The sequence below is a fragment of the Pygoscelis adeliae genome, unplaced genomic scaffold, assembly GCF_000699105.1.
Source record: "Pygoscelis adeliae isolate BGI_AS28 unplaced genomic scaffold, ASM69910v1 Scaffold154, whole genome shotgun sequence".
Classification (NCBI taxonomy): domain Eukaryota; kingdom Metazoa; phylum Chordata; class Aves; order Sphenisciformes; family Spheniscidae; genus Pygoscelis; species Pygoscelis adeliae.
In genome coordinates this window covers 5,004,532-5,020,510 of record NW_008825113.1, presented here as the reverse complement: position 1 = coordinate 5,020,510, position 15,979 = coordinate 5,004,532, and the positions used below count along the sequence as shown (strand labels likewise).

At 41.2% G+C, this 15,979-nt stretch overlaps 1 protein-coding gene across 1 annotated transcript in view; it reads right to left on the bottom strand.

Annotated features, from left to right (window-relative positions):
• LOC103920337 (interferon-induced GTP-binding protein Mx-like) overlaps window positions 1-15,565 on the bottom strand; it is an 18,821-nt gene extending 3,256 nt beyond the window's left edge. Inside the window, 13 exon segments of the mRNA XM_009328041.1 lie at window positions 1-4; window positions 6-145; window positions 1,661-1,737; window positions 2,654-2,812; window positions 5,205-5,346; window positions 6,113-6,235; window positions 7,217-7,295; window positions 8,063-8,261; window positions 8,768-8,906; window positions 10,542-10,696; window positions 12,520-12,657; window positions 13,616-13,811; window positions 15,347-15,565. The exon segment at window positions 1-4 is cut by the window's left edge and continues 93 nt beyond it. Of these exon segments, the coding sequence (XP_009326316.1) occupies window positions 1-4; window positions 6-145; window positions 1,661-1,737; window positions 2,654-2,812; window positions 5,205-5,346; window positions 6,113-6,235; window positions 7,217-7,295; window positions 8,063-8,261; window positions 8,768-8,906; window positions 10,542-10,696; window positions 12,520-12,657; window positions 13,616-13,811; window positions 15,347-15,565 (1,770 nt within the window).
• Window positions 15,566-15,979: the final 414 nt, after the last annotated feature.

Sequence of the window (15,979 nt, the reverse complement as noted above, 5' to 3'; positions counted from 1 at the left end):
TGATAGTGTTTTCTGCCTTAATAGAGTTTAAATCGCTAATGTAAAGGTCATCCTGGCAGTATACAATTCTCTCCATTTTAAACTGGGTCCAGATATGTCCTTCAGCCTCCGCTGCTTGTTTCTGTCTGATGTCTTCAATTCTGGTCTAAGAAAGAAAAGAACAACAAGTTCTCAGACATTTGCTTCCTTTGCAAAGGTGCCAGTGCTTAGCAGCGTCCCCAGGCAATGGCAAGGTGGGCACAGTGTTCAATAGTCCTTGCTGCAAGCACTGTCTAATCCCAGACCGGCTCTTGGGAACATGGAGTAATGCTTTAGATTCTGGTTCCTCTGTTGTGAAAGAGCAGGAAAATGTGGCAGTTTTGTCCCCTCAAACACGAGTGGGATCAGTCAAAACCTGGTGCTTGGACCCCGAAGGAAAATACAAGGTTGATGGGAACAAGCAGCAATGGCCAGCCATGAGTTCAGCCTACAGCCTGTCCTCGGTTTTTGCATGCATTTTGTTTGCCTCTCCCTTTTGCAGTAGGCAGTGACAGCAGGCACTGATGTGAACTCCATTGCCCCTCCTGCCCTTCTCAAAAACCTCAGTCTCCTATCTGTTGTCAGCAAACCAACCCTGTCCAACACCTCCCTGTCTAGCACTTCTATTGCAGTCATCTGATGCTTTCTGGCCTTTTTGATACTTCTACCTAAAAGTCGGGGGGGGGAGGGGGGCAGTTCCATTCCCTCAGTCAGCCTCAAATTCCCTTAAAATGCTTTCCTAGCACCCCTAAGAAAGCATCCCATTTTTTTTCTTATCTTCAGTGTCTACAAGAACTTCCTCCCTCTTCATTCCTCACACCGTGTTATGCCTAAAGACCCTCCCTAAACACCTCTGTGTTTGGCTGAAATAACTTATTTGCTTGCTGTCTGGTTGGCCTGGGAGCTCAGTAGGGTTTGGCCATGCAATTCAAATAGCAAACCATCTGTTTCACTCACATTTGCCTTTGAGTCTCCTTTTTTTTCAGCAGTACCCTGTGAGTGGACTCTGCTTCCTGGCTGTCCAGCACTGCTTCTCATCTCTTCCTCAAAGCTCTTTCTGAGAAAAGGTCTTCAATGACATCCATATAATTTAACTCCACCCCAAAACATGCAATCCCCCAAATTGTGAAGAGTCATCTAACTCTGTCATAGTTGAATGATTTTTGGCTTGTCTGCTGCTGCTGCTCCCTTTTATCAAAGATGAGATTCCTGCACTGGCTAATGCCCTGGCTTGCCTTTCAGAGAGGGAAAAGCACGTTTAGCGCTCTGAGGCTACCCACACGCTTACAAATCACTGCAGGACTTCAATTTGAAATTAATTATAAACTCTTCAAGGCAGCCATACCAGGTTTTCTTTGCATTGTGTTCTATGCATCAAGAATGTGACCAGAATGAATGAGGAATGTATGTTTTAGATCTTGTCAAAGTTGTACCGAAAGGCAAAATGCACTTTCATTAGTGCCATTATAAACATGCCATCGTTTTCAAGCTCTTCCTTATTTTATAAAAACCATAGGACTGCAAGAAATTCCACGCTTGCATAAGGGTAATGCAATGGGATAGGTACTGTAAGCATGGCTGTATTTACAAATGCCATTCTGTCTTGCTCTTGTCTTATCTCAGGTTATAGGTAGTGTCTCACCTTAGCAGCTCTGTTTAGATTGTGAAAATTAGCAAAATGTTTTTTAGTGAGTTCCATAAATTTCTCTTCAACCAGTCCTAAGGGAAGAACAGACAGACAAAACAAAGTCAGGTAAGCAAGCGAGGTTTTTAAGCTATTGTTAATATGACACTTGGGAAAACTACTCATTTTCTGTATTCATCCAGAAACAGCTGAGCAGCTGTACTGATGCACTACGCCAATACAAACAAGTAGGAATTTAGATTTATTGGTCTAAGAGTGTAAGCCATTAAAGACCTCCTGTAACCACTTAACACCTGAGAGATTGAATATCACTGAGATTTCTTTGATAAAGCAATTTCTGTGCTTACAGCTGTGTCGGACCAGATGTGCCATCACTTGGCCATGTAAGCACATCTGCATCTCACCCCCTGAGTGGCCTCCCCAGGAAGAGGGGCTAGTGCATATAATGCAGAGCACCGAGTCTGGCACAGACGCTGTAGCTGCCTTCTAAGGCAAATGTAGGAGAGAGAGGATCATGACATACTTTTTCCTTGGGTGCTTTTTACTGGATGAACTACGTACCCTTTCCCCCAGCCCCAGCAGTCACTGTATAATACATACAACATCATGCAAAGAATTGGCAAAGAAGCTGGGTTCCCAGTTCAGATTTGTGAACGCCACTCCCCGGGCTTGGGAATACCAAGCTGCTCTGCTGGCACCAGGTACTTCTACTATACTATTTCTTTACTGTGTTATTTATTATAGTTACTTTCTAACTCCCTTCCACCAGCCACTGGGAAAAGTATTAAATGCTGGAGACCATGTGTAGAGATTGGAGGCTCTAGAGAAGAAGCAAGCTCCCAGATTGAATCGGATTCACTTCCCCACTCTGAAGTATCCTGGCTGGATCTCTTGCTCCAGCAGTGAGAATGTCAGCTTATCCTGGGAAAAACATTGTCAAGCACACCAGTGTCTCCCACACAACAGCCTCATGTGGCTTGTGAGACGTACCGATCACGTTGTGCAGTATCATAATGGCCGGCTCCTCCAGTTCTATGATTTGCTCTTTTATAATGTCCTCAAATGTCCTGTAATTGCTAAAGCCTGGGAACTCCCGTCCACGATACTGGTCTTCATATTTCCATGCTTTACTGGGTACATTTTTTTTAACTGTAATATTAAAATAACATTGCTTTACTACTAAATCACTCAATCTATAAATTTCAGTTTTAAGAAGGAAGTCTATTTATCCTCTTTGACATGCTCTTGAGAAGAACAGCTGCTGAGATGATCTTTCAAGCAATACTGTTACTACAGAACTGAGCTAACATACATTATCGCTCGGTGAATAAGCCATCTCACACACTGGGTCGAGCATCTAACTGACAGAAGGCAATCCAGAAATTATGATGGGGCTCAAAAATACTGGTTCTTCTTGGAATTGCTACCCTCACAGAAGTGGCCATTACCAGTCACTTCTGAGTTTTAAAAAACTCAGAACAAAAAAAACGCAAACTCACTAAACAGTCTTATTCCAGGGAATCTACTGTTGACTAGCTAGTTTTAGTTAAGCTATCACAGTCAATATTTCTTTGTTGTCATTATATCAATTTGCCATCTTAAATGAAGTATATCCCTTTGAATTGGTTTACATATTCAGGCAAAGATGTGTTTCTAAGTGTTTTGAAAGGTTTTGATATTGCCCTGTTTTGGGATCAAATTTGTGAGTCATGGATCAAGTGCACATGTGGAAGTAGAAGTCAAGCCGTGGATGCATTCAATTCTAACTTTCAGGTATATGAGTCCATGCTGGATAATAATAAAAAAAAAAAAAAAAAAAAAAGAAAAAGAAAAGACAGAAGTAGGTGTGGAGTATCTGGTTCAGAGTCTGAAAATGTACCTGTATAGTTAAGGTAGTACAAAGCTGTAACACAGCCACAAGAACATCTATATCAGCTTTGCAACAGAAAGTTCAAGGCTTCAAGTATCCAAATTATCTGCTATTTTTAATAATTTCATTCATCATAAGAAAGCTGAAGTTAAACAGAATCATCTGACATACAATAATGTACCTTCAGAAATCCTAGCAGTGGCTGATAACAATGCTTTTCGTTGAGGAAGGGCTCGCTAAAGCTACCTTTAGTTTTCAAGCTATGTATAGAATCATAGAATCATTAAGGTTGGAAAAGACCTCTAAGATCATCGAGTCCAACCGTCGACCAAACACCACCATGCCCACTAAACCATGTCCCTAAGCGCCTCATCTACACAATGTAAGTGAACTTACTCTGCTGCACGTGTGAATACTTCACCTGAGCATGTGTACACGTGATGTTGGGGCAGCATATTATCAGCAAGAGCTGTGCTGTTGTAAGAGCTGCTGTGTGCTGCTACCCTGATCCTATTGTGAAGTTGGACGTATTAGTTTAAATCAACAGGGATAACCTGAACATGCCCAGAGGATTCCCCACTGTGGTTCAGCTGCCATGTGATGCCTTGCGTATCTTCTGCAACTCAGTTGCTCTTTGTCCTCTGAAGAAGCTGCACACGTCTGCTAGTGCTTTCTGCCATTTTTACATCTATTTCTTCATGCCTTCATTGTCTTACTCTTTTATTCCTCTCCATAAAATCATGGATTGGCTTGGTACTTCATGGATGGGACATAAGAGACATTGACATACACCAATGTCTGTCTGTCTCTCTTCACATAGATGCATATATATACATATATTTGTCTCTGGCTGACAGCACCTTTGCAGCCTATTTGTACCTATCATTTCAGAGTCACTAGTGATGTTGACATAGATGCACATCAAAGACTAAAAGAACTTATTTCAAGAGCTACTGCTTGACTGGCAGCTGATGCTATTTCATCTCTGAGAGCAAATGACGGGATCTCTGAAAGATGTGAAAAAGATGCTGCAAAAGATGTTGAGTGTACAGCAGAGTTCAGCCTGCTTGTATCACCCTACACCTCAGTTTAGAACTGAGTTCAGTTAAGCAATTAGCAAGGTGGGTGATGCACAGAAAGGGGTACTCTTTACAAGGTTGTGGTTATTTCAGACTCAGAATTGCTTTCTCCACACCTTAAACCAAAGATAAGTAGAACAAAAAAGACCAAAATTCCAAAACATTAATAATAATAATAATAACAACAACAACAACAACAATAGTAATAGAATTATAACAAATTTATTAGCTATTATTATTATTATTATTATTATTAATTAGTGTTGGTGTTGGTTTTGTTGCTATTATTTAGAAGAATGGTTCAGAGAATCACCAACCAGTTCTGTGCCAGGGTCCACAGTCTTGATTTTACCACTTTGCAGGGAGAAGAGAGACCTCCACTGATCTCTCTGTAATGACAGCATTTAACGCAAGCTGGGTCTTTGTTCCCAAGGACCAAAGCATAACTTGCCTAACACTACAACAGATCAATGCTCCTACCTTCTTGTTTTTCACTTTCTTGAAAACAACCCGTTGATGATGCTGTGTCTTCATTTAAAAGCAAGGGAATGGAATCTCAGGTCAGCTGCAAGTGATGGTTTTCTATGCTTACCCTTTGCAGCACACTCTAGGAGAATCACTTCCCATGTTTGAAACTCTCTGCGGATTTTTGTAAACAGTCTGATTTCATTTCCAAACAACTGTTCCTCTCCACGCATTGTCTGAGAGATGTCTTGATTAAAGAATTTGATCAACTGTAATGAATTAAAGAACAAGCAAGCAATGTAGTAAAGTTTCATTTCTTCAGACTAACTTGCATATGTTAAGTAAATCTGCAGTCATTTGATCTTAAAGCAGGAACATGGTTCATTGAAAACATCCCTCCCTTACATCTTTTATGCTCTTAGCTCCTGTTTTTTTTTTTTTAAATCAGCACAGCTAGAGGAAAACAAACTTGATACTCTTTTGTTTTGGTTTGGTTTGTTTTTTTGTTTTCCTGTGGACTCCTACAACCATTTAGTAAATTCTAATTGACCAGACTTGTATGAAGTCTTTGAGGGCTGATGAGCCTTCATAAGCACCTCTGCTGGCCTGCCGAAAGCTTACTGTGGGGACTTAGCTCCCCAAGACAAGACACTTAGATGGACTTGCAAACCATATTTTGATATCAGGAATGCATTTGATCTTATGAGTGCTGAAAACAATGGAAACCCTTCAAAATGTCAGGCAGGCAGGAGTGTAAGTTCTCCCTCTACCGAGTTGTTGTTCAGTTCTCTTATCACATAATCACAGGAAAAAAATTGCTAAAAGGGGCCACAAGCTCCTGTCGTCCATTATTTTTGTGGTAATGATGTATTTCTGCCAGAGGTTTGTCTATGTTACTCTCAAAACACTTCAGTGACAGATATCACAAGCTTCCTGGTGGTCCATGCTGACAGTTTGATAACTTTAGGTGGTTTCTTTTTCTCCCACGTTTACCTCCTTGCTCTGCTCCGTGACCAAACCAATATTGATACTTACATCTGTGAGGAAAATCAGCTTCTCAGACTCTGTTCTGGGTGTGCCTCTGCTATACTTTTGTAGATCCTGTAACGTTTTTTGGAGCGCCTCACGTATTTGGTTCTCTAGTGTTGGCAAAGTTTTCTGGGGGGTAGACAGTAAAGAAGGATGTTTAGGTAGGTTGAACATGTCTGGTCTTGGAAGGAAAACAAAATCCCTCTAAGAGTGACCTATACCTGCACATGATCTTTGCTGCTCTTAGGAGTCCAAGAGCTCACTGTCCTTGCATCCCACGCGTGATAGTGGGATAGCATGGAAGTGCAAATATGGGAGAAGGCAGGGGGCTAGGATATCCCTGAGAAATCAGGCTGGACCTCACTGTGAGGCGGGCAGAGTAGCTGCAGTCTAGGGCAACATTTCACCTACAGTGAGCCAAAAATTTTGTCCCCACAGGTTGCACCAGGGAGGTGATGATGTGGGGAATGTACTGACCCCTCAATTCCTGATAAATACCTGATTGAACATGGCTGTTTAGTTGCTTATTTTATGTAAGGTTATATAAATACATATTTTTTTTCTCCTTCAGGACTGAATTTAGACGTTCCCTGTATTTTAGCATTTCCCTTTAACGGAATAAGATATATTACTTACAGATTCGTGTATATAAAATTAAAAACCCAACCTGCTTTTAGCAGTATAGTAATATAATAAAACAATTAGATCTTACTTGAGATTTTGAAGACATTTTCAGTTAAATAGAAATTATTGTGTTTTAGCAAGCTCATAGCAGTAACTTGTCACCCAGCCAATCAACACTTTTCACAAAAAAAAAGAAATATGGCTGCCATTGAAAAGGCAGGAGTTATGAGTCACAAGTAGATGAAATGATTTGCCTATTGCCAGTCTTCAGCTTGAAGGCAAATCTGAGGACAGAGCCTGGGTTTCTTTACCGCTAACTCTCAGTTCAATTTGTTCTCAGATGGTTGGACTGAAGGATAATTAAGTACTATCTATGCATATAAAGATGCAAACCAATTGCAATCAATTGCAATCCAAGGCTGAAGGGCTGAACTTATTAGATAGTAACTGATACAAACAGCTTAGTATGGCACCTCTGTTACTTACAATAATATGTCTCACAAGTTCATTTGTGAGCTTCTCTGCCAGATGAGGGATAGTAGCCCTTCCTTCTTCCATAAGAATGCTGCAAAAAAGAGGAAAAGGTGGTTTTGGATAGACCGCGTGTGCAAGGCAGGAGGCAGCACTGATGCTGTGCTCTGTTTTCACTAGTTCTACTACACAAATTGAGTAAGGAAAGGGTCCTCTGGGGAGTGCTAGTACAGATGCGGCAGCTGCCCAGGACTCTCTAGGCATCATGGCTTTTATGCAAGAGTTGTTTGACAGCTACTGCTACTGGTTAAGCAAAGGGAAACAGAGAAGAATCTGAAAATAGCAAATTCTAACAGCAGATTAATGTGCTGCTGTATTATTTCTGCATGTGTGAAGTACACGGATTCAAAACCCTTCTCACCTGCCATTCTCTATATTATGGTTGATTTGCTGCCAAGTCATCTTCTGGGGAAACCTGTGCCCTCAGCACAAGCAGTACCCTTTCTCATGCTGAGTTTCACCATGTTTTCCAGTGAATAGAAATACTTCAGTGCTTGACTTGAAGTGCTCAGATGCTTAACTTGAATTCTTTGGGACTATTCTGAACTTCTGAAGTTCATTGCTCTTCTCCCAGAGTTAAGGAGAGATATATAGGGAACTTGCATCCAAAATACATTTTAAAAGTTTATTTGACATATAAAATTCTTCTGGCTTACTGGAATGCAACACTACATGAGCAATGAGAAATAGCAAGTATAATTAATACGTGTTTGTAACCCTAATTTAAATCTCAGCAAGTCAACAGGAAGCTCTGAAATGACTTTAATATGTTTTCGATTAGGTCCTTTCTGTGAGAAGTACCTGAAATGTTTGTGAGTCTCGAAGAATTTTCTCTCCTGCTGGATTGCAGTGGCCAAGGCCAGATTGTTATGGATGTCCTGCTGCCCACGACACTTCACGATCATGTAACCTTTTTTGAGGGGGATGACCATGTTTCGTATTATGTTAATGATAGACTCTTCTGTTCCTCTGTCCACCAGGTCAGGTTTCGTGAGGATCCCTGTGAAGTTACCCAAAGAGAAAGTTAGTCGAGTGCAGAAGTTAAAGGTGGGAGAGGTGCAGTAGGACACCCTGCCACCAGAGTGGGAACAGTCTGTACCATGTTTTATAAAGCAACTTCTCTTTGTTTTGTTTTCTTTTTCCTAGAAAGCTCTCAGCTCCTGGGCTTTGCACTGTAAAACTTGCTCTACAGTTGGCCTCCCACCACGCCTTTTGCCTTGCAAACCTTTTTTAACAGGCAGCAGCAAAGCTTTCCTGCCATTAATGCTGAGATTTTCAATTTCCAATTATTCATAACATGAATCCCAGCAAGACTCAAAATTGAAGGATTCTTAGAGCTACTGGATCATCTCAAGCTTTGTAAATAGTTTACTTAGGCTGTTTTCTTTTTTTTCCTTCTTCTAGTAGCTAATTTCACAGATCTGGTGTGGAATAGAGAACATCAGACCTTCATGGGGAAAAAAGATTTGCACTTCTCTTCAACTTGTAGCTTAAAAATTGCCTCACCTAGTGTCCTTTCTCCATGAGGGTCCACCTCTTGAGCCATTTTCAGTGCTTCTGTTGTTGCAATATCCACATTACATGGCACCACTACCAAATTGAGTGTCTCTTTGCAGCCAATAATTCTTTTAAGTAGCATTTTGATCTGCAATGCAAGACAGCAGCAGTAATGACGTTCAGTGAAATCAGATGCTTGCATGTAGGATGTGAGCATTTCTAGCAATACGAGCCACTGTGTGATGACATCAAATGTCACATATACTGAGGATAGTATTACATGCTAGAGGATGGCATGGAAATGGGTCAGCAGAAGAATGCAGCCTCTTTTCCTACGTCAAGATTAATCCAAACATCTAGCAAAAATGAGACCAGACTGTTGTTATGCCTGTCCTGAAAACTATGTAAAGTTTAACCTGTCATGCATATAGTCTTTCATTATGGAAATATTAAAGATATTTCATAAATAATCACATGTAAGAAAAACAAGTTCTGCTGTCTAGGTACACACTTATGGAAAGAAAGCAAGCTAGATTATGCCGATAAATCTCAAATTTGTATCTCTGAAAGGAGAGCAAATGTCTTCAGTGGAGTATTTGGGAAAAAAAAAACAAGTTGCACATGACATCTGGTTGGCGTTGTTTCTATGCTTCAATGCCAAACTAAAAGAATTTCTCATGCTTTGTATTGTATTAAAAAAGGTTCACACAGCTCTAGTGTGCCTATACTGAAGTAAGTTAACTCTTTTTTTTCTGAGTGTTGGTAAAGGTGCCTCTCTTATCTACTTCCCATCCATCCCAATTTCTGACATGCTACAATGCTATAGCCTCCATCTCTGAAGCATGCAGGCAGCTGGGGACGATGGAAACGTGTGGATCATGTCACACCTGCTGCTTTCTTCTGAATACAATAGAAAGATTACTATCTAATTGTGAAATGAAATGACTCTTCTCCCAGAGAGTAAAGTCCAGACAGTCCAATCTTATCTCATTTTTGTTGATATGTCTAGTTGAGTTTGGGCTACTCTTATTCCAAGTTCCTAATTAAAGGTATTTTAGGAGAAAAAATACACCCATCTCCTGCATATCACCCTCACAGCTGGCCTTGTCCAACTAGAGTTTTATTTGCATTCCCCAGCATTTCTTCTAAAAGCAGCCAGAGGAAGAGTAGAGATCCCCTCCAATTTAACGCATATTCTGTTTACTTCAAAAAGGGTCTGCTGGGATCCCTTAAGGGATGAGAAAAACCAGGACAGGTCTGATTCTGATGTGCCCTGTAAGTAAGGGATGACAGAGCAACAAACCTGTGAGAGGGCCAATTTGCTGCCTTGCTCCAGAAGAGCTTACAAGAACTCAGATCTATTCACCTTTGCCAAATACATCCACAGAGCTGGTAAGAGACAACTCATTTTGGGATGTATCTGTCTTCCAGACTGCAGTCTAGCAAAGGGACACAGGCACAGCACTGTGTTCAGGGTCCATATGGCCAGGTTATTCTGTGCTGCGATGAGTAGGCTGTGTCAAGGCACCTGAGGTGGCTCCTTCATGGCTAGTGTGGGCAGCTCCCTCCTGCACGACAGGGCGGACAGGAGATCCTTGACCTCACTGTTCCTATTGGCAATTCCTTTCCGGAAAAATAGGCCTGTTTGTTTGTTCACGTAGCTCTCTTGCTAGCTTAGAAGCCCAGCATAATAACTCCAGTGTCCTACAGCAAAGGCTTGCATATGAGGAAGGTAAAAGAAGTGACCCTGCGCACAGCTTGGTGTTATGAGACTGAGTTTTACCTGTTCCCCAATGTCTTTTGGCTGATTCCCCACAGCCACTCTGGCAATTCCAGGAAGATCAATTAGTGTCAGATCTGGGACATCCGGGGACTGAATTTCTAGGGAAATTAGTTCTCCACTAATGGCACCTGTAGTACCAGCCACAACATCCTGGGCTGCAAGGAGAAAAGAGCAAGGCAATGAATACAAGTGTTAAACAATGCATCAAAGTGAAGCTGAAGACAATAACTTTGAAAAGTACCTACTACCACCTAAGGCTCTTTTAGACTTGGCTTTTTTCAGATCCAGCCACGCAGGTAAATCCATTTATGCAAAAATCTAAGGAAATTATTATGCAATACATGGATACGTGGAGTCCTTTTGGAATGTGAACTGTAATATTTTACAGAGCATATACTTATGAACTCTCATATGTACAGACAAAATATATGTGAATAAACCACAATGAAAGTGATCAGATAAAATATTGGTCAGTTGTAGAAATGCTTCCTCAACATCAAGACACTTTGTAGGCATTAATTAATCCTTGGCTGTCTTGAAAGATAAATAGGTGTTATTCTATATTCTTCTCATTTTGATAGAGAGGTTGGGAGATCAAGTAATTTGTCTTAGATCTTAGAAGGCAATAATGCTTGAACTGTGAACAGAATAGAGGAGCAAGGAAACCTCATAGTCATTCTCATGAGAGATTTTCAGCTCTGTAATTAGCTTAATCAATTCATACCACTTGCCTTGCCGGTTTTGGAAGGATATATTGAAAATATCCAAATAATACATTGAAAAGCTAATGAAAAAACATTAGGACAAATAACAATGTTGCAGAGCTGTGCTAGTCAAGGAAATAAGGACAATCCAACTTTCACATTTAGGGCAAGTACTTACTGCCCTTTGGGTAAGTGGTGTTGTTTAAGCCGGAAGGCAGCTAAACACCCCGCTGCCGTTTGCTCACTCCCCACCCCGCAGTGGGATGGGGAAGAGAAATGGGAAAAAAAAGTAAAATTCGTGGATTGAGATAAAGGCAGTTTAATAGGACAGAAAAGGAAGGAAAAATAATAAAAAGAATAATACTAATGATAAAAGAATATACAAAATAAGTGATGCACAATGCAATTGCTCACCACCCGCTGACCGATGCCCAGCCAGTCCCTGAGCAGCGGCCCCCCCCCCGCCAGCTTTCCCCAGTTTATGTACTGAGCATGACGTCACACGGTATGGAATGTCCCTGGGGCCAGTTTGGGTCAGCTGTCCTGGCTGTGCCCCCTCCCGGCTTCTTGTGCACCTCCAGCCTTCTCAGTTGGCAGAGCATGGGAAGCTGGAAAGTCCTTGGCTAGTGTGAGCACTGCTCAGCAACAACTAAAACATGGGTGTGTTATCAACATTGTTCTCATCCTAAATCCAAAACACAGCGCTGTACCAGCTACTAGGAAGGGAATTAACTCTATCCCAGCTGAAACCAGGACAGTAAGAAAAATGTTTCCTTATAGAGCATGAAATACCATAACAGTAAAGCAAGGGCAATGACTGAGGCTGCAGTCACACTAGCTGGCAGAAGCTCTATATGCCTTCCACTCTGCCTTCTTGCAATATTCTCCAAAATTGTAAGATTTCTAGCCACAGACATCTCAAGCATTCTCTGAGCTTTTGAACTGATGACAGGAAGCATTTAGGGCTTTGCATGTTTACAATTTGACAGACAACCTCCCCAAACCAGGCAGACAGCATCTAGCTGAGGACACAGCCTGAGCTTTTATCGGACATCATGGATCATCTTCACCACTGAAGTAGTAAGTAGTACATCTCTCTTGAGAGAGTTATATTATGCTACCCCACCTTCTTCTGCTCTGAATTCAGCTCTTGGTGTTACTTGTGGCTATAATCACTGCTAGTCTGGGGACTGCTGCTCAGCCTAAGAAAAGGAGAGAAAGGATTCAGAGGAGATCGAGCAAGCCATATCAGAGGGGAATACGTTACAGCTCACCTTCTCTTATTGCTTTCTCCACTTGAGAGGCATTCTGGAGCTCTGTGCTGATGTGGTGGTAACAAATTTTCCCTTTCCATTCCTGGGTGGCAGGTATTTTTTTCAGTTTAAGTTCCAAGGGACATCGAGTAACAATACCTGCAGCAGTTCCAAAGACAGAGGTAACTCTCTCAGCAGTTGTTATGTATGATACACAGCCATGGACTGTGTGGTGTACACAGGGTTGCCTAATACTTCACACAGAGACACCGAAATGTTCCAAGAGACATTGCCAAAGGACTCCCGTCTGACTTCCCACTCAGAGTAGTACTGTCACCGGCACTAGCTGAGGTCAGCCATAGCTCTGTCCAGTCACGTCTCATCTTGCAAACCTCCAAGGATGGAGATTGACACCTCTCTGGGTGACCTGTTTCAGTGCTGCACCTACATTCTATGAAAACCTTATCTTCAAGTCCAGCCTGAAAGACTAGATGGTATTCTCAACTTATACAGAACTTGCAGAACTTACGCTTGCAGAACTTATATATGCATACACACACACACACACAGAGCTGAAAAGTGAATCTTCTTGAGCTGCAAAGTCTTCCAACAATCTTCTCTGACTTAAATAACATCTAAGGCACATGTTTGTAAGTAAAGATCTTTGTACATTTTTTGTCAAAAAAGGTATCTGTAAGAAAATCTTGTTAAAAACCCCCAAACCAATCCCAAAAGCAAATTTCAGAACTAGTCTTCCATGTGAAACTGATACTCTACTGCACTACTCTTTGCTGGGAAATGCACAGAGTCAGCTGATGCTACCTTTCAGTCTGTCCACAGTTTGGGGCAAGTATGCTACGCTATATTCTTCTTACTCCTGATCTCTTGACCACCCAGAACACGTGCCTTGTTGGAGTTACCCTGCAGTGCCCCACCTGCACATCCATTTCTTCTACTGGAAACCAGAGCTGAGAAGGCCCCTGGAGCCTCACAATTTAGATATAGTCTCAGTCATGGAGTTACCCAATCCTGGACCAAAAAAGTAAAAAAAGAAAAAAATCCCTTCCACCTCATCAAAGTGAAATTCAGGTGAAAACCTGAGAAGGTGAATTCTTACCATTGCCCCTAGGAAGAGCAACACCAGACAGGGCTTCTAGGACAGAGCTTTTCCCGGAGCTCTGGTCTCCGATCACTGCGATTGCAGGCAAAGACAGGTCTTTTTCTATTCCGAGACCTCTTAGGCTGTCGATGAGATCAATGCAGGGTCGGATCTTTTCCTCATATTGGTTGTACAAGGTATGTTCTGCTGTCTGCTGGAGTTAAACTTACAATGAATTTTCCGTAATTTTAAAATAAGTTGTTTCCCCCAAAAAAACCTTTTAGGCATCTTTTCCAGCTCATCATTCTCTACTAAACCTTATGTACTGGCATCAAGCTGTGCTTCATACCACTGTGCATCCTTGCACCTCCATATTATAAATAGGTGTCTGTAAATACGACAAAATCAGTTGAGGTTGGCTCAATGACCATCCTTAGTAAACATACCAAACTTTGTAAGCTATCCTGAGAAGGTAAAGAGTAAAAGGAGACCTCATTACTAAGTGTGCTTTGTTAATTTATTTTGTTTAATAACTGCCATTTTCTTCCACTCATCTACAGATGTACTGAAGTATGTGTATGCATATGAAGACTAGTCCCAATAATAAGAGAATTTAGTATAAAATACCTTATTAAATCTTTGTTTTGAAGTTTGAAGATTTAGTTTGTGCGCAGACACCAAAAGTGTTCTGCTGTAGTGTCCTTAACAGGTGGCTAAAATCTTTTAGATCATCATGGCTCTTCTTTCTTTGCCTCATTTTAGGCTAGGGTAAAGGATGAATACGAGTGATTTGTTTTAAATGACTGATTATTGTCATTTTTTGGTTTTGATACATGTACCAGATACTAACACAGGCTCTTAATTTGCATGAAAACAAACCGAATAATTTCCAGCCCTTTACAAAACTGGTCCACCCGCTGTTAAATATGCCCAGCTAAAGTGTATAAAGATCATCTTGGTCTCTTCTCCCTGTTCCTCTCTCCACTTTCCAGTCTGACTGCTGCATTTAGAAATGCAATTTTGAGAACACCAATATTTTACAGACCCTAATGTGCCAGGCACATTCATACCTGATTTTTTGAAAAGAAAAATTGAAGTTTCCCACCATCACCTTTGTCTAAGAAAGCCACCTCTGAAAATATGTCTATCAATCAGATGTATCAAACAGAGCAGACTTTTCTTTCAAGATGAGAAAGGCAGCACACATTACTGGAGGCAAGTATTTTAAAATCTTATTGGTGGTAACCCCTCCCCTCTATCTTCATTACGATGTCTACTAGCTAGTAAGTCCTAACCGTTCTCAAGGAACTTCATTAACTATGACACAGACTTAAAAACAATCCGTTTTCAGTGTCAAATATTCAACACAGGTTATTATTAACCTTTCTTTGTATTTCTGTTGAAGGTAGCAGAGCCTCAAGTAAAAAATATCTCCAATTTTAGGATTGCTGTTCAACATTTGCTAATTGTTGCCAATGAAACAGATACACGTTGCATATTAAATTGGCTGCCAGGCTGTTGCCATCCCATTTTTTACACCTGCATTTTTTATGCCTGCAGGTTAATTGCAGGTACCTATCTTCCTAGTTGCACAAATGATTGCTTGGCTCTGATCCCAAAATACTCTTCTGCTTAGACCTGACAAGTGCAGATTGCCCAAAGAGGCAAGGGAATTCATTTTGGGGCACAAAGTGAAACACAGGAGTAACAGTGGGGAAGATCTATGCCCTCTTCTGGTATCTGCCTTACCTTGTCCTGTTCTCTGTTACACTGTTTCTTCAACTCCTTCTGCTCATAGTTAGGCTTTCTCTCAATGTTCTCCAACATCGGAAGTCCTTCATCTTCTAAGTCTGGTGGGAGAGGTACTGCAAAAGCTTCTGAAGATGGTTGTAAGGAAGGTGATGCAAAACCATCTTTCTTCAAGGCAAGGTTGGATCTTTTAGTGGAAGCTACGCTCTTCTTATCCATGGTCTGCTGATTTTTTGGTCTACCAAGTAGCTTGTAAGTGCTTCACTAAATAGTGATTACTGTCTGGTCCAACCACTGTTTCGTACAGCTTCTGAAATCAAACATGGGGCACTGAGTGACTCCAGCTTGCAACAGTGATCATAGCAGAGAAAATCAAACACCACTTTTATTTACTGATTCAAACCCTCAGTAGATATCAAGTGCCACAGCTCTTTTCAAATCACTAAAATGGCTCTCCAGAGGATAGACTTGAAACACTTCTCCCTACCTCTTCTACGCTTTCTTTGTGTTTTCAAAAAAAGAAGTTGCCACAGAGTAAACAAGAGTATTTTTTGGGGGGGTGGGGAGGGAATTACACCAGTTTTTGAAAAAAGCCAGTTTTCCTTAATGAAATATTTTGCTGAAAGGTGTTTT